The 23933-nt window shown below is 42.5% G+C and overlaps 1 protein-coding gene across 2 annotated transcripts in view; it reads left to right on the top strand.

The window, feature by feature from the left end:
• The window catches only part of ITPR1 (inositol 1,4,5-trisphosphate receptor type 1), a 321127-nt gene that overhangs the window by 145668 nt on the left and 151526 nt on the right, over positions 1-23933 (top strand). For both annotated transcript variants that reach the window (XM_068559286.1, XM_068559285.1), the window contains exons 14-26: positions 2212-2311; positions 3300-3460; positions 3985-4126; positions 6733-6891; positions 9005-9177; positions 10527-10646; positions 11984-12178; positions 14261-14512; positions 15044-15185; positions 15925-16078; positions 17122-17309; positions 21068-21206; positions 21731-21785. In XM_068559286.1, coding sequence (XP_068415387.1) covers positions 2212-2311; positions 3300-3460; positions 3985-4126; positions 6733-6891; positions 9005-9177; positions 10527-10646; positions 11984-12178; positions 14261-14512; positions 15044-15185; positions 15925-16078; positions 17122-17309; positions 21068-21206; positions 21731-21785 — 1980 coding nt within the window. The remainder of the gene's footprint in view (positions 1-2211; positions 2312-3299; positions 3461-3984; positions 4127-6732; positions 6892-9004; positions 9178-10526; positions 10647-11983; positions 12179-14260; positions 14513-15043; positions 15186-15924; positions 16079-17121; positions 17310-21067; positions 21207-21730; positions 21786-23933) is intronic.

Below are 23933 nucleotides of genomic sequence, written 5' to 3'. Positions count from 1 at the left end.
ATTCCTTAAGAGCGAGTATTATGTCACTACTTCTTTAAAAGAAAAGCAAATTTGAAAAACGTTGTAAAATGATCCATGCTCATCATAAAAAGGAACAACAACAAAAATATTTTAAAATCTCATGGAGAACAGAGAGAAAGTAAAAAATTACGTAAAATCTAACCATTGAGAGATAACTACGACAAACATTTTGGTTTTCTGTAGTTTCAGACACGTCTCTGGGCACACAGATAACCTGTGTATAATTTATCATAAATGAATCAAGCTATTTTTAACATTTTTTCCACTGAACAATATGTCCTGTACATACTTCCAAGTAAATAAATATAGATTGTAATCATTTTAAAGAACTCTGTACTACTCTGTCTTACATACTATAATTAATTAGTCCATTACTGAGACATTGGGTTGTTTGCAAGATTTTAACTATTGTAAATAATGCTTTGTTGAACATCTTTCTGCCTCATTTTGCACCTGTGCTGTCATCTCTTAAGAAATATAAAAATGAGACTGCTAGATGAGAAGGTAGATACATTTTACATGTTATACAAAGTGCCAGACTCTCTTCCAGAGTTTAACCTGTTGACACTCTTACCGTGAGTGTGTAGGACTCATTTCTCTAAGCTCTCTAAGCTCTAAGTACTGGGTTGTATAAGTTTCTAGGATCTTTGGAATATGATACAATAAAATGATATATTGTTTTAATTTGTATAAATTGAGGAAGTTGAACATGTACTTGGATGTTTATTGGTCATTTATGTTTCTTTATTAGATTACTGGTTTGTGTACATGTTCCATTTTCATTTCCAATATTCATGATGTTTTTCTTACTGATTTTTTTTTTTTTTTTTAAACCCTCATGTGATTTTTTTGTTTTTGTTTTTGTTTTTTAATTAATTAATTTATTTATTTTTGGCTGTGTTGGGTCTTCGTTTCTGTGCGAGGGCTTTCTCTAGTTGCGGCGAGCGGGGGCCACTCTTCATCGCGATGCGCGGGCCTCTCACTATCGCGGCCTCTCTTGTTGCGGGGCACAGGCTCCAGACACGCAGGCTCAGTAGTTGTGGCTCACGGACCCAGTTGCTCCCCGGCACGTGGGATCTTCCCAGACCAGGGCTCGAACCCGCGTCCCCTGCATCGGCAGGCAGACTCTCAACCACTGCGCCACCAGGGAAGCCCTTCTTACTGATTTTTAAGATCTCTCTATATATGTGGATTAATACCCTTTTATGCTATATATTAATCTTTTAATTTCCCAGGTTGTCATTTTTCTTTCAGTTTTGTTCATGATGGTTATTAAAAATTTAAACTTTTTTCTACTTTTGTTGTATGGAAATGTAAAATTTAAACTATGTAATAAGATGTATCCATCTTTTGCTTCTGAAATTTGGAAATCTTGTATTTTGTTATGTGCTTCAAAAGGCTTTCCCTCTCACAAGATTATTAAATTTTTACTCACATTTTCTTCCAGGCATTTTATGGTTTTATTTTTTGCTCTATTGATCCATATGAAAATTTCAATTACTGCTTTATCATCTCTCATGATAAGCACTAATAGGTACTCAGTAAATACTTTTTGTTACTCTGTCTCATGCTCAGTTTGTTCTGAGACAGTCATTCACAGTGTATAATTTTATACATGCATACCTCAGAAATACCGTGGGTTCAGTTCCAGACTATCGCAATAAAGCGAGTATCACAATAAAGCAAGTCACACAAAGCTGGGGGTTTCACAGTGCATATGAAAGTCACGTTTATAGTACACTGTTATCTATTAAGTGTGCAATAGCATTATGTCTTAAAAAACAATGTACATATTTAATTTAAAAGTACTTTATTGCCAAAATGGAACCTATAGACTTGCATGATGAACAAACCTTTGACTTGTTAAAAAAACAAAAAAACAAAAAAACAGTGTCTGTTAAGGGCAATAGAGCCAAACATGATAGAATGCGGTGTGGCTGCATTTAGAAATACAGCACGAGACAATCACCTTAGAGTGGTTATGAATGGTTTGCCACTGTAGATCTGTCAAAGTGTATCTTGGACCAGAACCGTTTGCTCTTAAGTTTACGCTGTCCAATGTGTGTAGCGCAAAACCATTTTGGTATCCTTTTTTTATTCTAATAGGATGTATTCTAGGCCAGTGGCTATAGAGAACCTAAACAGCCCTGTCCCTAAAATCCTTTTTCTTTTTTTTTTCTTTTCCTTTAGAAACTCATATGTCCGGCTCAGACACCTGTGTACTAATACCTGGGTTCACAGCACAAATATCCCCATTGACAAGGAAGAAGAAAAACCCGTGATGCTAAAAGTAAGTCCCTGAACTTGGCTGCCTCCCTCGGTCTCATGCTCCCGATGAAAGGGCTCCTTTGAGGGCAGATGGAGGCGTATGGAGGTCTGAAGTTGTTGCTTCGGCAGGAGCGTGGTGGCGGACAAACTTGAATGTGATGAAAGAATTCTTTCCAAGGGACCTGGCTAAAGCAAGCCCAGGGCTTTTGAAATAACTAGAACCTTTTATTTTATTACATAGCTTCTGCCCTAAAGGTTGAGCAATTGTCTGGATTTCATATCTGTCTGAAGGCTGATTTTGGCTGGGGGAATGTTTGCTTGTGCCTTGACGTACATCACATACCTAGTTGATTCCCCACAATCTTTATTATTTCTTTATTTCTCTGTATTTAAATATGTACTTTTATTTCTTGAAAGTTCTTCCGACCTCTTTAATTTCTCTCCCTGAAGCCCACCTCTCCTTTCTCACCTTGTTCAGGATCATAGAGCATAAATACACAGACATAGGGTTTTTCTTTTTAAAAAATGGAATTATACTCTCACATAATATCTTTTGGTGATGGGGAAGATTATTGGAATTTTTTCCTCTACTTTAATGAACATTTTCAGGTGTATAGAAAAGCTAAAAGATCGGTGCAGTGTCTACCCTTATAATACTCTCAGAAACAAGAATTACCATTTTGTACATTTGATTTTTTTCCCTATGTATTTATAAACGTGTTTTTAAATTACAAAAGTCTCAGATGCTCCCTGTAACAAATGAAGCTGTAAAATCATAGTACTGCCCCATTTCCTGCCTTACTTTTCTCCACAATATCAACCTCTAGAGGTAACAGCTGTTGATGATTTGGGGTACATCTTTCCAGGTGTTTTTCTGTGTCCGTTTATTTGAACCACAAGAGAGCTCTAGGCTTTTTGGATTGCCCCATGTCCCATAGATACACTGTTTGATTAATGTCTTACCCTCTCAGTCTAAGAGGCTGTTCCACAAAGACCATCTTGCTTTTCAGATTGGAACCTCTCCCGTGAAGGAGGACAAAGAAGCATTTGCCATAGTTCCAGTCTCTCCTGCTGAGGTTCGGGACCTGGACTTTGCCAATGACGCCAGCAAGGTGCTGGGTTCCATAGCTGGGAAGCTGGAGAAGGGCACCATCACCCAGAATGAGAGAAGGTGAGGGCTCCCTGCCAGAACCGATCACACTCATCCTCACCCACTGTGGGTTTTTGAAATCCCTTGCAGAGAGAGAGGGTGCTTGGAAGAGCTCTGTGTGAGGGCAGCAGGCCTTAGCATTTGTGGGTGGCTTCAACGTGTGGTTTTCAAGCAATAGTTACTTTTGCTTTCACTGTTCTGAAAGTCTCTAAACTTGTAAATGTCTCCTTCTTTCTCTGTTTCCCTGTCTCCAACTTGGTCTCTGGAACTATCTTACTAAATGTCAGGGGTTGAGGTTACTCCGAGATAAAATGTAATGTCTAATATTTTGTGAAGGTGATAATGTTTTTGTGGACAATGTGGAGGTATTGTCTCTATTTCACTCTTATTGGTAATTGGCCTCAACTGACAATTTCAAGGAAACTGGGAGAATGGGTTTGCTTCTGCTTAACTGGTTCCTCTGGCCTGAAGGCTTCCAAGGTGAAGCTTTCAGCCTGTTGCCCGTCGAACACTTCCCATATCTAATAGCTTTTTTTCCTCCTAAGATCTGTAACCAAGCTGCTGGAAGACTTGGTTTACTTTGTCACTGGTGGAACTAATTCCGGTCAAGATGTTCTCGAAGTGGTCTTCTCTAAGCCCAACAGAGAACGGCAGAAGCTGATGAGAGAACAGAATATCCTCAAGCAGGTCAGTAAGTGGTGACATATTGGGTTTGCTTTATAAGAAATCAGTGGTATCACTGCTCTTATAGAGGGATGTGAATGATTTCCACCTCGCAGGCTTGATCCATTGACTTTCAAAAAACAAATAGACTTAATTTTTTAGAGCAGTTTTAAGTTCACAGCAAAAGTGAGTGGGAAGTACAGAGATTCCCCGGATACCTCATACCTCCACCCATCCACAGCCTTCCCTGTTACTAGCATCCCCACCAGAGAGGTACATTTGTTATAGCTGATGAACCTACACTGACACATCATAATTGTCCAAAGTCTGTAGTTTACATTAGGCTTCTCTCTTGGTGTTGTACGTGCTATGGCTTTGAACAAATGTATAATCACATGTATGCATTATTATCACATCAGACAGAGTAGTTTCATTGCCCTAAAAATCCTCTGTGCTCTGCCTATTTGTCCCTCCCTTTCCCCCAACCCTTGGCGAGCAACCATTGATCTTTTTTTTTTTTTTTTTTTAACATCTGTATTGGAGTATAATTGCCTTACAGTGGTGTGTTAGTTTCTGCTGTATAACAAACTGAATCAGCTATACGTATACATATATCCCCATATCTCCTCCCTCTTGCGTCTCCCTCCCACCCTCCCTATCCCACCCCTCTAGGTGGACACAAAGCACCGAGCTGATCTCGAGCTGTGCTAGGCGGCTGCTTCCCACGAGCTATCTATTTTACATTTGGTAGTGTATATATGTCCATGCCGCTCTCTCACTTTGTCCCAGCTTACCCTTCCCCCTCCCTGTGTCCTCAATTCCATTCTCTACATCTGCGACTTTATTCCTGTCCTGCCCCTAGGTTTTTCAGAACCATGTTTTTTTTTAGATTCCATATATATGTGTTAGCATACGGTATTTGTTTTTCTCTTTTTGACTTAACTTCACTCTGTATGACAGACTGTAGGTCCATCCACCTCACTACAAGTAACTCAATTTCGTTTCTTTTTATGGCTGAGTAATATTCCATTGCATATATGTGCCACATCTTCTTTATCCATTCATCTGTTGGTGGACACGTAGGTTGCTTCCATGTCCTGGCTATTGTAAGTAGAGCTGCAATGAACATTTTGGTACATGACTCTTTTTGAATTATGGTTTTCTCAGGGTATATGCCCGGTAGTGGGATTGCTGGGTCATATGGTAGTTCTATTTTTAGTTTTTTAAGGACCCTCCATACTGTTCTCCATAGTGGCTGTATCAGTTTACATTCCCACCAACAGTGCAAGAAGGTTCCCTTTTCTCCACACCCTCTCCAGCATTTATTGTTTGTAGATCTTTTGATGATGGCCCATTGATCTTTTTATTGTCTTTATAGTTTTGCCTTTTCCAGAATGTCGTATAGTTAGAATCCTACTGTATGTACCTTTTTCAGATTTTACTTCTTTCACTTAGTAAAATGCATTCAAGTTTCCTGCATCTTTTCATGGTTTGATAGTTCAGATGATTGTTAACACACTTGCTGAATATCAGCCATGTGAGAATTTACCTGTTAGGAATCCCAACAAGAATTCAGTTGACAACTTTATTTTCCTCACAAATAATATCAAGTGCAGTGTATCCTTAAGGTTATTTCATGTATCTGGGAGATTTGGAGTATATGATAAACTCAGAAGGCCTGTAGAGGCTCTTATGGGGACCATTATAAGTCACCAAAAAATCTTACTGTAAATGAAGAATGAGTAGACAATAGAATGAACTCACAGAAAATACATAGATGATGTAATTTGGTATAAAGTTAAATAAACTGGGGTAGAAATAAATTAGAGGGAGGAAAGTGACAAGTCCAGGGTAGTTGAAGTACACGGAAATGTATGCCACACAGTTCTCTAAAGCTGTCAGAGGCTGGGCCACTAGAGCCAAAAGAAAAACGTGTTAGTTACAAGTCCCATAGTTCTCCGTAGGAACTTGGATTTGAGAATCCTTTCTCCTTTTGGACTATGATAGACAATATTTATTAACACTCCATCCTGTTTCAACAAGGGTTTAAAGTCCCAGAATAAATTATGCCCTGCCGTTTGATGTGATAACTGCCAAATAAGACCTCTGGCTTAATGCCCATGCTCTTTTCCGCAATAGTGATTCCTAGAGGGTCTGAAACTGTGGAGGAGCCTTCGTTGAGCACTTGTGTGAGTGCTACACTTATGACCTGACACTTACCGTCTACTTTAATCCTTACAACACCCTCGTGAGCTAGGTATTGTTCTCTCCATATTACCGCTGAGAAAACTGAAGGTTACCTTGACCATGATCTGTACCTGTAGGAAAGTTATAAAGATGTGTATTTTCAACCTAGAATCTGCTGATTCCAGAGTCTGTGCTCTCAGGCACTGCTTGAAACACTGCATTTTCAAGTATTTGAGGACCAATTAGGTCCAGGAGGACTGAATTCAGGGAGGAGCCAGTCCCAACTGATGGAATGAATGCAGTTTTCAGGTTCATGATTGTTTGCATAGAGAGATTTTCCTATATAGTTTAGCCACCCTTGAGGTTATATTACTTCCAAAGAGAAGGTTAGCCCTTAAAACAGTAGGTGATGGCAGTTTTTATTCTCTTCTTTCTGCAAACAGATCTTCAAGTTGTTACAGGCCCCATTCACAGACTGCGGTGACGGCCCAATGCTACGTCTAGAGGAGCTGGGGGACCAGCGGCACGCGCCCTTCAGACACATCTGCCGCCTCTGCTACAGGGTCCTGAGACACTCCCAGCAGGACTACAGGAAGAACCAGGTTGGGATTAAGGACCGATGGGAAGTGATGGGCAGCTTCCTCCCTGAAGTTCATGAACTTTCCTCAATGAGTTTTAGGTGTCACATGTATATTTATTTAATGGCCAGGTAGTAGTTCATTGTTAAGTTTGCTCTTAGAAAGGAAACACAGTTTTTTTTTTCGCAAGCCTGGGAGGATATATTACAGAGTTGAGAAGGATACCTGAAAATTCCCCTTCTACAGCCACCTTTGAATGAGATTTCTTTTTCTTGACATTGATATTACATATACAGCACTTCTTATGGCACATTCCCGTAAGACTTAAGGGCACAGTGATTCCACGTGCTTATATTGAAGATGGAGTGAAATCTTTTCTTCCTGTCCCATCCATTTCCTCCATCTCTGCTGGTAACTTTCTCTTTGTTTTGGTTCTGGCTCATGTTTTATGACATTCTAAGTCATCAACTGTGTGATGACAGTCAACACACACACAACCAATATATTCTCTCCGTGAATTAGGTGTTTTAACCTGTGTGAGGGTTCCTAACAATTGGAGATGCTGAGGAATCACTGTATCAGTAGTTCTTAACTGGGAGTAATTTTTCCCCCAGGGGACATATGGAAATGTCTGGAGACCCTGTTGAGTGTCATGAGTTGGGGATTCTACTGGCATCTAGGGGGCAGAGGCCACGGATGCCGTTAACATCCAGCCATGCACCGCACAGCCCCCTGCAACAAAGAATTTCGCGGCCCAAGAAGTCAGTAGGTAGTGCTGAGGTTGAGAAACCCTGCGCTCCGTGAACTACTGTACGTGCACAGAGTGATGCTTATTGTAACCGGAATTCCAATCCCTGCCTTGTGTTACAAAAGGCTTTGTTTTTGAGCTTTGAATGCCCCTACATCTGGCCTTTAAATTTAAACTGTTCTCTGCAGTTAAAGTTTTTTGTGTGTCATCATAAAGATAGTGTTGATCCTAAGCAGTGCTCTAAAATGTTAGATGTAACTTTGTTAGCTAGTATTTCTAAACCTTTCACTTTGCCTTTGCTACTGTTTAAATATAAAACCTCACATACCCGTGATGCTATGTTTGTTAGTTTTATGGTTGCTATAAATCTACCTCTGGTGAATGAATACTCATACCATACTAGTGCCAAAAGTGATTTTATTCTCTTCCAGTGAGGGTACGTCAGAGTCTGTAGTGTGTGCCAGGACATTTTGCTTGTACACGAGGGGACTAAACCAGTCCCTCTTGCTGCAACTCTGTTTGTCTTAGCTTGGTTGCTTATGGACCCTGTGCCAGCTGGCAGTAGTATATCCCTGGGGGCTGATGAATTCCCAAACATGCATCCTTATTGAGTGAGGGCTGAAAGGTGGCCCATGTCCGGTATGTTCATCCTGAGTCACTTCTAGAATTTTGGAATTAATGAAAAAAAATTAAACCAAGTTTCAAGGGCCGTTTGAACTTTGAGCAAGCAAATAGTCTGTTTTGGGCAGGGAAAATGTCTTTGAATAGCAACAAACAAATATTCATAAGAGGCTTCCTGGAGTTCTTAAATATTTCTATGGAATGTCATGTCTGATCCCCAAAAGAGAAGCCAGAGGTGTTTTCATATGTTCTACGAATATAATTGAGTGGCTTACGTATTCCTAACTTGTTTCTGCTACCCACTGACTTTAAAAGTGTATTTTCACCCCAGATAAGGAAAACGCAGTGGGGTAGCATTGTTCTAAATATCCAGGTAGGCTTGACTGTGTTTATTCAGCAACACAGAGCAGTGAGGCACAGTTAAATCCTCTTGAATTAGTAATAAAATCAGAGCTGAAAAACAACTTTTGACCTTTCGAAAAATAAGTCACTACATTAAAATTTATCCAGTGGACTTAATAAAAATGCCTATCTGTAAATACAGGGTATTTTACTTAATTACATCTGTGTGGCAGGTTTCGTAAAAATAAAGGATGCGAGGGAGATTGCAGCTGCCGCCCTGGATTAGGAAGTTGTGGAAAGATGCTCCCCTGTGATTTCCCTCATGGGCAGTGGTGCTCCTCGGGGGCTGCTGCCCCCTCCCTTACTTCCAGCCTCAGCACATTGTCTCCAGTCCTCCCCACTCACCTCGCTTTCCTTCCTTCGAAGGAGTACATAGCCAAGCAGTTTGGCTTCATGCAGAAGCAGATTGGCTATGATGTGCTGGCTGAAGACACCATCACTGCCCTGCTCCACAATAATCGGAAACTCCTGGAAAAACACATCACTGCGGCAGAGATCGACACCTTCGTCAGTCTGGTGCGAAAGAACAGGGAGCCCAGGTGAGGCGGGGGCCGGGTTGATAGGCAGAAGGTGTCTTTGCATTTCCGATGCAGGCACTGAGCGGGTCGTGGTGCTTTTTCCTGGGTTTCCTTTGTTTGGGGCTGTTAAGGACAGGTTTTGATTGGGCAGGTCTTGACAGGCTCTTTGATGAGTAGCGGAAAGAGCTTGGTATGGGAATGAGACCAGGGTAGAATCCTAGCTGCAACATTTACCAGCTGGGTGACCTTGAGCTTTAACTTCCTCATCCGCTAGATGGGTCACTGTGAAAATTAAATGAGAATAAATACATGTGAAGTGCCTGGCTCTTAGTAGGTGCACAGTAAATGACAACTATCGGCCACTCATTCACTTCGTAGCACCCCGTGGTGATCAGTTGGAACTCCCCCAAATATCATCAGTTAGTCTTTTGCACACATAGTTGTTACTTGAGTGTTTTTATTTACATTAGTGAATTCTATCAATTCTATTACATTCATACAGATCTCCCCCTCCCCCTACGCTCTCTTCCCTCTTTTTTTCTCCTTCTAATTAATTAAGATGCACACCATTTCAGGTGAAGTGGGAAATAGTTTACAATGTGCGTATCATGAACGGTGACCCTGGAGAGCTGAAAGTGTTCTTATAAAAATGACTGCCCCCACCCATAAAATGTTATTTTATGGACCATTCTCATGTGCCAGTGAGTGAACTAAGTAAGCACTTTGCATGAATTAGCTCATTTAATCCTCAGAAGAACTCTCTGAGGTTCTATATTAGCCTTTTTTGTCGATGAGAAAACTGAACCACAGGGAGGTTAAGTAATTTCCCCCAAATAACAGTACATATCAGAACATAGTGGATCAGAACCAGCGTTCTGATTTGGGCCTCAAGCATCATAGCCTTGCCCCTCGCCACTCTGGGTACCCTGCATCCTAACCATGTCTTCCTTATGTGAGCTTCTTACTTGGTGGTTCCTTCTGTTCATTTTTACCTTGTCAGCTCTTCCTCACAACCGTCACTGCCATCCTTCCTCTTTTGCTTTTCTTTCTTTGCTCTTCCTCCCTCCCTCCCTCCCTCCTTCCTTCCTTCCTTGCTTTCTTTCCCTTCCTTCCTTCCTTTCCCTCCCTCCCTCCCTCCCTCCCTTCCATCCATCCATCCATCCATCCATCCATCCATCCATCCTTCCTTACTTCCCTCTGGTGTCTGGGTTTCTGGGGCTTCCATGCATGCTGACACTAAAACCCAAAGCCTCGCTGACTTGTGTTAAAGGTAGGCTGGGTCAGTCCTCTTGAGGGAGAGCCAGGCTCCCAGAGCCCAACCCCTGCTCTGTCTACAGAAACTGTTTTATTTGGTTTCTCTTTCTCAATAGATTCTTAGATTACCTCTCTGATCTCTGCGTGTCCATGAACAAATCCATTCCGGTGACCCAGGAACTGATATGTAAAGCTGTGCTGAATCCAACCAACGCTGACATTCTGATTGAGACCAAGTGAGTGGGGTCTGCGGGTTTAAGATAAAGAAAGATGAGAACGGGATTTAGATGGAGAATGTGTGGCTCAGTGGATGTCTGTGCTCATAGGTAATAAAACCCAGCTCCTTGATTTCTCAAGTCAGGTTGGCTGGCTATTGATCGTCCTCTTGCAAAGGTCTTGATCAGAGGAATTATCAAGTTTGCTTTTGGTGTGGGCTCCTCTGCATGGTGATGTCACATCCTTTGACAGTAATGTGAGCTCACCAGGGAACGTTTTACACACCCTTGGTTTAATTTTAAGAGTTTAAAATTCTCTAATTATGATCATCAGTTTTAAATTTTAAAGGAGGTAATTCATTATTGATAGTAAGTCATTGTAAGGAAGAGCTTGTTAAATCATCACTGTTCAAAAAGTGTTAATTGGTCCACAGAAGTTTTGGTAATAGTAGCAATTCGTTTTTAGCAGGGGAGCAGTTTTCCTGAGAAGCATAGTGCCAGTAATATTTAAATGTTAAAAAAAAAATGTTTAAAAAAAGTTTATTTAAAAAACACTAAATTAGGGGCTTCCCTGGTGGCGCAGTGGTTGAGAATCCGCCTGCCAATGCAGGGGGCACGGGTTCGAGCCCTGGTCTGGGAAGATCCCACATGCCGCGGAGCAACTGGGCCTGTGAGCCACAACTACTGAGCCTGCGCGTCTGGAGCCTGTGCTCCGCAACAAGAGAGGCCGCAATAGTGAGAGGCCCGCGCACCGCGATGAGGAGTGGCCCCCACTCGCCGCAACTAGAGAAAGCCCTCGCACAGAAACGAAGACCCAACACAGCCAAAAGTAAATAAATAAATAAACAAAAAATAAAAATAAAGGAATTCCTTTAAAAAAAACAAAACAAAACACTAAATTATGCTCTAAACTAGTGAATTTTTTGTTTCTCATGCGTAACTTAATTATGGGCTTGGGCTAATTCCGACTTTCTCAACCTTGGTCTTTTGATGTTTGGGGTCACGTAGTTCTTTGCTGTGGGTTCTGTCCTGTGCATTGTAGGATGTGTAGCAGCCTCCCTGCTTCTACGTGCTAGGTGCCAACCGTACCCCTCCCATTTGGTTGGGACAACCAAAAATGTCTCCAGACATTGCTAAATGTCCCCCGGGAGACACAGTCACCCTGGTGGAGAACCCCTGGGCTAAAGTGTATGAAGGCATTAATGTTTGGTTCTTTGTGGTTCTGCCGATGGGAGAAATAAAGTGGCTTTCTGTGTGTGTCTTAAAGTGCAGCTAGAGTTCAACACATTAATATAGTTGATCAGTGATGAGCAAGGATTTCAAATGTAATGAGTTTCCCCCCTCTTCTTATTTTCCAGGTTGGTACTCTCTCGTTTCGAATTTGAAGGTGTTTCTACTGGAGAGAACGCTCTGGAGGCAGGAGAGGATGAGGAAGAGGTGTGGCTGTTTTGGAGGGACGGCAACAAAGAGGTTCGCAGTAAGAGTGTGAGGGAGCTGGCGCAGGATGCTAAGGAGGGTCAGAAAGAAGACCGGGACGTCCTCAGCTACTACAGGTGCGAGGGCGGCACGGGGGTCCTCTGATGAGACCGTCTGTCAGAAAGACGGCTGTGTACTTCAGGAGTTTGTAGAGTGTAAGGTTTCGTTGATACTTAGATAGGACATCGCCATCTGGGTGTGGCTCCGTCAGAGGAAGGCTGAGTGTTTGCATCAGCCCCCAGTTACAGTTGATCCCTACCTAGCATGGCACGTGGCACGGATATATTTTGTAGTAGTTAAGAGTCAGGCTGTGGGGTCACCTCTCTACATAGTAGCTTTTTGACTTTGGTCAAGTTATTCACCTCTTTATGTCCCAGTTTCTTTATCTGTAAAATAGAGACAATAGTTACAACGTCATAGAACTTTTGCAGACAGAGCTAGGAAATGTGTGTGTCTGTACACACGTCTGTTTGTCTGTCCACGTAGACACACACATATCTATTTCTACAGCGATCTATATAAATGTAATAAAAATCATGAGTTCACATCAGTACTTCCAATTCCGTTCCAACACTGTAGCGTTATTCTAGCCTTCACCCTTCTGTATTCATAACTCCTTCCTCGGACAGCGCGAAGCTGGCTGGCACTGTCCCCGCCGTGTTGTTCAGTCTCCATCGCTGCCAGTCACCTCCTCCATCCCAGTGTCACCTCGGTCCCAGCTCTGAGATCTGCTGACTCAATAAATAAAAGAAGAGGGAAGGAAAGATGAGGAAGTGCTTACAGCATTTTTTAATAGAAATAAATGAAACTTTGCAATTACAGTGCCCTTTGTTACCTCCTGTATTCTTTCTCTCCATTCATGCAGATGATGTGTGACCTTCCACACTCTTTGTGTGTTTATATTTTACATTTCTGTACATTCATAAATAATACGTAATATGTTGTTGATTCTTAAAATTTTATATAAATGGTTCCAGAGTCTGAGTTCCGTTCTGAAATCTGCCTTATTTTTCAATATTGTTTCTGAAATGGATTCATGCTAACGGTGGTAGGTCCATTTCTTTAATTTTGACTGCTGAATGCTATTCCATTTTATTACCGTGCCACATTTTCATTGCTCTTTGATATTCAGTGTATGCCACAATTTAGTTTTTCATGTCAGGAAATATCCTTGTTCAAATTTGTGCATATGTGTAGGAGTTTCCATTCCACACCAGGGAATTATGAGATTGGGGGGTATGCATATGTTAAACTGAGCAACCAATCCTAAATTGGCTATTTTGGTGTACACTCCCACCAAAAGAGAACTTTTGTTTCCCTTTGTCTTTGCTATCTCTGAATACTGTGATGCTTTTTTAATTTTTGTTAATCTTACGAGCATGAAATAGAACATAGGTTAATCCTCATTTCCCTGATACCTAGTGCAGTTGAGAATATTTCCAACTCATGATTCTTGGTAATAAATAGGGTTTTAAAGTCAGAAGCTGGAATTGGCCACCGTGGAACCTTAAGGCTTTCTTATTTCACATTATGGGTGTGGTTACTCTTTTAATGTTTGCTATGTCTTCTGCTGGCAGTGAATGAGAAAGAGTGTTTCAGTGGTCAAATTTGGAAGTTAACAGAGATCATATGTAATTAGGTGAGGAAGAAACCGTAACATTTTGAGGAGCCCCCTATTTTTAATACCATGTTTTTCATGTGTGTGTAAAAGTCAAAGAGGAGAGCTCTATGGGATAAGACCCTGAAAGTATCATAAAATTTCTAAGCAGACTCAGTAAGGGTCTGAAACCTTTACCATTTTCTATGCGGTCTTTCACGTGCTGCATAAAAGCAGAACTAAAGAAACAGGCAACCGTTTTCAGCCTAATGCTTCCCCCCAACACCATTTTATAAAATAAACAAGGGCAAAATGGCATCAACTAGCCATGTAATTACTCCCACACAGCAGGGTAGGCACATGTGACTGTTGGCGTGGCTTGAACTGTTCCTTTTTCCACTTGGTACAGAAGCCAGAGTTTGCATACACAAGCAAGTGAAGAGTGTTGATGTGTAGGTTCCCGTGGCCACCTGTCACTCCTATGAGAGTTGGGGCCCCCCTGCGACTCTCCTGCTGTGTGTTTCCATGAGAGTGAGCCCTGTGTAACTTTCCTTTTCTCCAGGTACCAGCTGAACCTCTTTGCGAGGATGTGCCTGGACCGCCAGTACCTCGCCATCAACGAGATCTCGGGCCAGCTGGACGTGGATCTCATTCTCCGCTGCATGTCTGATGAGAACCTGCCCTATGACCTGCGGGCGTCCTTCTGCCGTCTCATGCTGCACATGCATGTGGACCGAGACCCACAGGAGCAAGTCACTCCCGTGAAATACGCCCGCCTCTGGTCCGAGATTCCCTCCGAGATCGCCATTGATGAGTGAGCCTGGCTCCTTCACCTTGTTAAGACCTCATTCATGTTGCTTTAAAACTTCTTAGTTACAGTGTTCTACGTAGCGGAAGACAAACCACTTATGGTCAGGTTAATAAGTCTAGTTAAATCAGAGAGGAAAGATGAAGTCATTTTTTCTTTAAGCTTAAAATATAATTAAGGGTGGCAAATGTTATTTGTTTCCTCAAGAATGTAAAAGATGGCATGATTGTCCTTTTATATCTCTTTTATTCTACAAATATTAAAGTGTCTCCCGCATGCCAGGCTCAAGGAATCTATCTGGGAACAAACAAGAAAACTGTGTGTACACTAGCGGGGAAAGACAGACAGTAACCAAGATAAAGGACTAAAATAGATACCTTGGTGTGATGGGTGCTGAGGAGGGAAAAGTGAAGTAGGGGCAGGAGGATGGGAAGTGTTGGGGTGGATGGTGATAGCTTTGGGGGCTGAGCAAACAGGGAAGGCCTCACTGGTTAGAACTTGAAATTTGATTTCCTTTTCTTTCTCCTTTCCTTTTAGCTATGATAGTAGTGGCACTTCCAAAGATGAAATTAAGGAGAGGTTTGCTCAGACTATGGAATTTGTGGAGGAGTATTTAAGAGATGTGGTGTGTCAGAGGTTCCCTTTCTCTGATAAGGAGAAAAATAAACTTACATTTGAGGTAACTCATGGTGAAGTGATCTGTGTGTTTTGTCTGCTTTTTATTGATCATTTTTCTATGGGGTAAATAGAAAATAGATGGTGATTTTTTTTTTTTATCATGCTACTCTGGTTTGGTAATAAAAAGGAATTCAGCTCAGTTTTGTTGCCGAGTAAAATAGAACTAATACCAGTCACTTGGCTTGAGGTAGTTAATGCTCGTGGAAGAAATACATGTGGTGAACTGAATCATGTAGAAAGGATAGAACATTATCTGTAATCTGTACATTATATTAAAAGTGACAGGAAAGAAACAGTCTGTGCTTGGGATCTGTCATAGATTAATCATTTGTGGGACATAAATCCTTATTACCTTTGAGTTGAGTATTTCTCTTTGAGATCACTTTGCCTTTTGAGGAGTTAGATTTCCAAGGACTGCTGTTATCTGTGTCCTTGATTTGTATACCTTGGCTTGCCCTGTATTATCTCTGGGAAGCTGCACAGAGCCAATGATGAGGTCAGTTTTTTATTAACCAGTCAACAGAGCAGATCAGTAGCTTTGCAGGGTTTTATTTCTTATTTTTTCTCCTTATGAAACAAAATGAAATTTGGTCAGAAACTGCAAGTAAAATAAATGCCTTCTCTTACTGTAAAGAAGGTCAGAATCAGTCATTTATAAAATAGTTAACCTAAAATGGAAGTGAAGGATACTGTTTATTTAATACCATCTTCCTCCTCTCTCTCTTTTTTAAATACAATAGGTTGTAAACTTAGCTAGGAATCTCATATACTTTGGTTTCTACAACTTCTCTGACCTTCTACGATTAACCAAAATCCTCCTGGCCATATTGGACTGTGTGCACGTGACCACAATCTTCCCCATCAGCAAGATGGCGAAGGGAGAGGAGAATAAAGGTGAGAATAACATGGAGAAGCTGAGGAGGGAGATCTCATGGCGCCCATACGTCGTGACACGCTTGCCCGGCCTCTCCTCCTCCTGCTTTTCTCATACTTACTGTGTGATGGCGCGTCCTTTCTTTGTCCTTTTCTTCTCAACTTTTCATTATGAACATTTTCAGATATAAATAAAGGCGGAAAGAATAGTACAGTGGACACCTATAGACCCACGACTTAGAGTCAATGATTATTAACACTTTATTGTATTTTTTATAGTTATATATATGAGTCTGTACATTTCACTGCACCATTTGAAAGTTGCCTAACACTTGCCTAATGCTTATGTCTTAAAAATACATGTCCTGTCATTGTTCTTGATGTGTCATGAGGTCCTCAAATGTTTATATTAGTATATGAGTAAGTGAAATCCAGACTGTGTCTGGGTATCCTATTTCCAATTTGTAAATAGGAAAATCTGCCTTTATATGTTTTTTCCCCCTCTGTTTTAGGGTCGTAGTAGACACATACTAGGTACTCATGTGTGGATTATTGTTTAACTGGTCTCTACAGCTAGAATAGAAAAAGTACATTTACTTACATCCTACTATCTGTTAGGGCCTGTGCTCAGTCATTATGCATACATTTTGCCACTTAATCTCTGTCAGTTGGGCTCCGTTATTCTCATTTTACAGTGGAAGAAACTGACCCTCAGAGGTAGCATAATGTATTCAAGATCAAGTGGCTGTTGGTAGCAGCACCAGATGTGTGTCTTGTTAGCTCCTGCAGCCCTAGTTCTGTGCACAGCAACAAGCATGTAGTTGGGGACCAATAAAATTTGGCAGGTGAACTAACATACATAAATGCTCCATACTGTTTCCCCTACTCCTTGAAGCCCTGCATTTCTGATGGTTGTTAACCGTTTCAGGTTCCCGCGGTCTTAGAATGTATTGGAACAGAGACATGTTAAATGATTTGTCCCGAAGAGCCTCTGCCCCTGGCCAGGTGCCCTGAGCGCACACCAGGGATCTGTCACGACCAAGGTGTGTCCTGGCCCTTCCTAGGTAGTAACGTGATGCGGTCCATCCATGGGGTTGGAGAGCTGATGACCCAGGTGGTGCTCCGGGGAGGAGGCTTCCTGCCCATGACTCCCACGGCCGCCGCCCCTGAGGGCAACGTGAAGCCAGCAGAGCCGGAGAAGGAGGACATCATGGTGATGGACACCAAGTTGAAGATCATTGAAATACTCCAGGTAACCATGGGCCGGGGCGGGGGCAGGGTGGGCGGGAGTGTGCTTCCCAGGGGACCATCTGCATCCGGTGTCCCTGCTTTGATGGAGCCCTAGGCTTTCTGGGAAGAGAGTGGAGGTAGAGTCTTAGCTCAGCCTCAAGTGCTGTTTCTGAACTGGCCCTCTGCACCCTGTGCTGTCATCTCCTGCCCCTCCCCAGCCTGCCCTGTTCCTCCAGCCATGCCAGACTTTCTGCAGTTACCTTAGATTTCCCTAGTCATTGGTCTCTGTCTTCACCCACTTAGAATTAACTCACTTACGCTTCTATACATAGCTGAATTCCCTGTTTTTTGTTCATAACTCAGTCAAGGTTCTGTTAAGTTTGTAACTCCTCCCTCAATCCTTCCCTTCCTCCCTCCCTTATTCATTCATTCATTCATTCATTCATTCAACAGCCATTTATAGAGACTGATTCCATGCCAAGTACTTTTTTTGTTTGTTTTTTTGTTTTACCTCTAGCAGTGTTACTGTGAGAGGGATATATTTGTTTATATTTTGAGTACCACATGACAAATTAATTATAATTATACAATTTAAACATCATCTACCATTTCAGTTAACAATGAGAATAAAGCATATTTGTTTCTAATGCTTTTTTTTTAATATGCATTATCTCATTTAATCTTTTTTTCACACACACACACACACACACACACTGTATTTTATTTTTACAAGAGATAAATAAACTGACACCAAGCATTGTAAATGGATGACCACAACAAAAGCAACAATGATTGCAATTACCAAACACGAAACACACTCATACTATGTCATAATATTGACATTCAGTCCAGTATTCCTCCACTGTAACAGCTACTTTGCAGTGAAAATTGATTTGTATATTTTTTGCCTCTGAGTCCTTGTGGGATTTTTTTTTTTTAATTCAAACAGAAAGTCACAAAAATTATAATCATCCTCATCAGTTCACTCAGTCCCATGTAATTAATTTTTTTTTTCATCTTGATCTTTTGTTAGCACTTTTATGAATTCATCAGTTTTCCATTAGAGTTCTGAAAATGCTTATTCATTCAGTTCAGCAGTATAGTCAGTTACCAGAAACCTGTACTTGTCAGAGCATGCCGAGTACTTTTAAGCACTGAAGATCCAGCAATGAACAGCATCATTCCTGCTTACATTTTGATAGGAGGCATAGACATATAAAAATGTATATACTAAGGATGTTAAAATATAACAGAGAGTCAAGACGGTTTGGAGGCCATTGGGGGTAAAGGCCACGGATACTGTTTTTGATGGGGTTGTCAGAGAAGGTCTCCCCATTAAGGTTATGTGATCAGAGACCTGAATACAATGAGGGAACTAGTATGTGGGTATCTAGGAAAACAGTCTCCGGGACTCCAAGAGGGAACAATAAATGCAAAGACCTGAGGTGGGAGCATACTTGACAAGTCTGGGAACAGGTCAGGTTCAAGAGAGAATGGGAGAAGATGAAATGGGGAGTCAGTACATACAACCTCTTGAGTGGATTTGCTGTAAAGATGAACAGAGAAGAGTGGGAAGGTGGCTGCAGGGTGATTATTGGTAATATTTAAGTTGGGAGATGTCAGCAAGATTGTATGCTGAATGGGAGTGATCATGTAGAGAGGGAAGACTTACTGACGAAGGGGAGAGAGGATAATTGTAGGAGCAAAGTCCTGGCATAGGCAAGAGGGGGTGGGAGCCAGTTTACTGGAGAGGCCGTGATCTTCCATATGAGAACCTCCCAGCCTGCCAACAGTGTGCATTTTCCTCTTTCTCCTCCTTGATAATTTTTTATTCATTAACAGAATCAGCTGTTCCTTCATGAAAAGAATACTGTTATCACCTTTCTCTTTCATCCCGCACTGCCTAATCTCAACCCCGGAACATGGAGTAGAGAACTATAAATGTTTACAGATTTGAGGATTTTTTTTCGATTCTGAAATCACAGTTAACTAATGGTTTGAAAACATTAGTGGGACTCCTCAAAATAATTACTAAAGACAATAAAGAGTGATTTAAATAAAGAAGAAAACTCATTGAATTTATGTCTGACCAAAAGTAGAGAAGGATCTCAAGGATTTCTTAGGCCATGGCTTACAGGTCCCAAGTATGCGAATATCGTGCATGTTTATCAGAATTGATGCGGTGTGAAACTTGGTCACATCTTAAGGTCTACTCACTGTAGTAATCTGAGAACATTTGGTTGATGGATTCATTCTTTCAGCAGATAGTTACTGATCCCTTACCATATGCAAGGCACTTTGCTGGGCTCTATGAGGAAGGCACAGATGATTTGGACACGGGCTATGTCTACAGGGGGTTTATAGTCTAATAGGAAGATAAGGTGTGATGAAGCTGTGTGTACATGGAAATAAAACCATGAGAAAAGTGTTCTCCTGAGACGCGGGTAGGTCATGTGATCCCATTTAGTAAGGACCAGAGGAGGTAAGATTTTCTCTGAGCCTTTAGGCCTGGACGGGATATGTATAGAAACAAGGGGGCGTTCTCAGGTGGATGGAGCGGGTTGAACCAGGGCATCATGGCGCATGGATCAGTAAGCTGTTCTCCTTGGGCAGGGACGTGGAGCGGTGCTGAAGGGAAGTTATCAGAAGTGAGGTTGGAACGGCGGACTGCGCCATGCTCTAGGGAGCTCTGGGTGCCTGAAGTATTAGGACTTTACTCTGTGGGGAGCCTTTGAATGCTTTCAAGCAGGGGGCTAACCTAAGAGTAAGCACCTTTGAGACGTGGATCTGGTAAACTTGTTTCTGTAATGGCCGAGGAGGGAGATAGAGGCCGTGAGCGGGGGTAAACGATGGCGAGAGAGAGATCCGTGAGGAGTGGCAGAGGTAGAACCCGCAGGGCTTGGTCACTGATGAGATGTGTGTATCAAGGAAGGAAGAGTTGATGGTCCTGAGGTTGACTGAGGGCGGGAGAACCCAGGCAGAATGGACACTGTTAGTTTGGTACAATACTGAGTTTGAGACTCTGGGAAAACACCAAAGGGGATGTCCCGCAGTCAGTAGGAAATGTGGACCAAGAGCCTGGAAGATAAGCCAAAGATCTGTTTCAATCCAGGAGAGGTGACAGCCCTGGCATTGGGTAAGGTCGCCAGGAGGGCCAGGCAGAGATGAGAGAACGGAAGGGAGAATGTCGGTAAGGCCCTTAAACAATGCCAGGTGGTTGATCTTTCTTTTTGGCTCCAGCCACAAACATGGAAAAAGTGGCTTTCTGTTGGAGTGGACAGGGAGGGGATACAGGGAGTGAAAGAAGAAGGAGCCCAAGGGTTTGTATCTACATCAAAGAAAACAATCAGTAATAGAAAATAAGAACCAAACTAATTTTCAGTACTGAAAACACATTTTTCTCTGTCAGTTCTTTTAGAAGCAGCCAACTTCACCCTTCTTAAGGCCCAGAGTTGTCATTCAATACTTGCTGAACTAAAGCAATGTTTTATAGAGGATGGAGTGGGGAGTGAGTGATTTATTGTTCTGAGCATTAAATTAATTGCCGGGACGCTGGAGTTTACACTAGAAGCTAAGGTGCTGTGGGCAAACTTGATATACTCCTAGAAGTCTTTTGTTAAAGTGACTGTTGAAATCTAAGCCAAATATCTGACTCACGTAGTGTTTAAGGTAATTGATGCAGCAGACGCCAGGCCCAGCCAGAGTGCGGTGGCTTGGCAGAATGTTCCAGGTGGTCTGCTAATGTAACCAATCTGTTTCCATTTCCACTTGATTCTTTAGTTTATTTTGAATGTGAGGTTGGATTATAGGATCTCCTGCCTCCTGTGTATATTTAAGCGGGAATTTGATGAAAGCAATTCCCAGACTTCGGAAACATCCTCCGGAAACAGCAGCCAAGAGGGACCAAGTAATGTACCAGGTTAGTGATGCCAGAATGGGGTTTGAGCCATAAAATGGGACCTGGGTCTAATGAAAACTGGAAGTCCAAAGAGTACGTTCTAGAACAAGGGTAATATGTGAACGTTTTTGAAGATGACTGCATTTTAGAATGAGACCCTGAGAGTCACCCTTCTGGGGCAGGGCAATAATTGAAAGGGCCCAGATCCCTTCTGGGATAGGTCTTATTTCCTTCCATCTTGGAGTGTCTTAGTCATAAGACAGCTGAGGGTTCTAGTGTTACGGTGAAATACAAAAAAACAAAAAACAGAAAACCCAAAACAAAACTCTCCAAGAAAATTTACTGTCCACTACCAACTTTTACTCATGGTGGATGCTTTTCCCTGCCCAGGAAATAGTGGTGATGGATAAGGAGAAGGGTGGTGGTAGAAATAACCCCACCTGTCGAGGCCTGAGGGGCAGGGGCAAGCCTGTTTGGGGGGACGTTCACGAGCAGCACGTTTTCACCCCTTCCTGCGCCTGAAGTTCTGTTCTCCGACTTTGCAGGTGCTCTTGACTTTGAACACATTGAGGAGCAAGCCGAGGGCATCTTCGGAGGAAGGAAAGTATATTTTCAGTTTCTGTTTTGTAGGTGGTTCTAAGATGGGGGAGGCTTCTCTTTTCTAGCTCTCAAAGGCTTCTCCTTTACTGTTCTAGGAAACGTTTAGTCTTTGGGTTTAGGTTGTTTGACTGCTCTCTTTATAACTGTCAGTACTCAGGTCAGAGTGATCTTAGTTGGGTTCATGTGTGTGTGTGTTTCCTTCTTACGACAGAAAGAATTGATGGAGGTTTCCCAAAGTACACACATTACAAAACTTTTTTAAATGGTGAGGAAATAGAGTTGAAAGAAAGGGGGGGCTCGAAACAGAGTGTAGCAAGATCATTGCTGCTAATGGGCTGCAGTCACCCCCGAGCCCTTTAGAAGCCAAGCAACAATGAAAAGGACACAGGCACTTATACTGTTCTTTCATTGTCCCTAACGTGAGATTAATGTATGAACCCCTTTCTAAAAGATGAGATTGCTCAGTGTCGACTCAAAACATTGTTACGAGACTCAAATACCTATAAGCCTCAAACGCCGGCAAACTTGGTATAAACACCCTCTATGCATAACTCTTAGAATATGCACACTTGGTTGAGTTACCCACTGCCATGTAATAAACTACTCTTAAAACTTAATGGATTAAAACAACAGTCATTTTATTGCCTCTCACAGTTCTGTGGGTTGACGGGGGCTCAGCTGGATGATTCTTCTGTTGGTCACTGTTGGGTCTGTCGTGCAGCTGTGGTAGCTGTGACTGGGGCTGGCTCGTCCATGTTGCTCTCCTTGCATTTCTGGCTCCTTGGTGAGGGCATCGGTAAGGCTGGGACTTGTCTGTCTCTGCACACAAATATCTTGGGCTTCTGCATAGCTTGGTGGCCGGCTCTAAGTGCAGAGGCCAACAATGTGCAAGCACTGAGCAAGCCTCTGCTTGCATCATGTTGCTAACGTCCTATTGGTCAGAGCAAATCGCCCAGCCGAGCCCAGCATCAGTGTGGGAGGGACATATACAAGAGTCTTTAGACCAGAGAGGGACCACCGATGTTAACAGTCTACCGCGGTGCTTAATGTAAAACCTGTGAAATTTGAATTAGCAGCAGCGTTTGCTCTGTGGAAGAGGTTGCTGTTCTGAAACTCGGGGGTTTTGAGTTTAACCTGATGTCATTTCGGTCTGCCGGGTGGTGTCTCAGCTCTCCCACCGCTTTCCTGATATTGAACAGCAATGAAAGCTTCTTCACACCTTTTTGGAGCACGTAGCACGGGCAGAGGATATACGCACTGAGTCCCATCTGTGGCTTTCTTGCTTGTCTGCAGCCACAGAGGTCCCAGCATTCGGCCTTCATTTGACCGGAAATACAAATTGGGCACCGACACAAAAACTGAGTGGCAGCGCTCAGGTTCGAGGTGGCCTGCCATTTGCTCCAGCACGTGCTTATTACATTTTTACTTGTATAAGTAACACACAATCAAGTTACCGTAGATATTGAGAGAACCCCTGATAATATACTGATTAACCCCAGTTGGAGGAACACTGAGTTGGGGTGATTCGCGGCAACACTCCGCGAAGTGGGGTCTGTGGGACCGAACCGCTTGCTACCGGGTTAGATAAGTGAGCCTTTGGGCACTTTGATGGCAGTTGGACACTGTGACCGCATCCAAGTGCACCATCAGTGGACATGGTACAGACCAAGACAGCAGTTGGCTACAGACTAGACATAAAAAAAGCTCATCCTTCACCACACAGGGTTTGCTAGGTGCTGAATTAGAGCATCTTAAATAAAAAATAAACTAGTAACTGGGGAGAAACACAGCTGTGTGCAGCTCTCAAACCACAGGTGAAGCCCAGCAGAACACCAGTTAGGAATCTGGTTGCAAAGCCAGGCCTGTCACTGTGGAAGGTGGGGACTTTGGTTAAAAATTTGACAGTTGTGACATCTTTTTATTTTTTTTAATTTATTTATTTTTGGCTGCATTGGGTGTTCGTTGCCGCCCACAGGCTTTCTCTAGTTGCGTCGAGCAGGGGCTACTCTTCGTTGCGGTGCGCGGGCTTCTCATCACAGTGGCTTCTCTTGTTGCAGAGCACGGGCTCTAGGCGCGCTGGCTTCAGTAGTTGTGGCACGCTGGCTCAGTAGCTGTGGCTCGCGGGCTCTAGAGCGCAGGCTCAGTAGT

The sequence above is a fragment of the Eschrichtius robustus genome, chromosome 12, assembly GCF_028021215.1.
Source record: "Eschrichtius robustus isolate mEscRob2 chromosome 12, mEscRob2.pri, whole genome shotgun sequence".
Lineage (NCBI taxonomy): Eukaryota > Metazoa > Chordata > Mammalia > Artiodactyla > Eschrichtiidae > Eschrichtius > Eschrichtius robustus.
The sequence above is the reverse complement of the archived record's forward strand: the minus strand, read 5'-3'. Positions and strand labels throughout refer to the sequence as shown.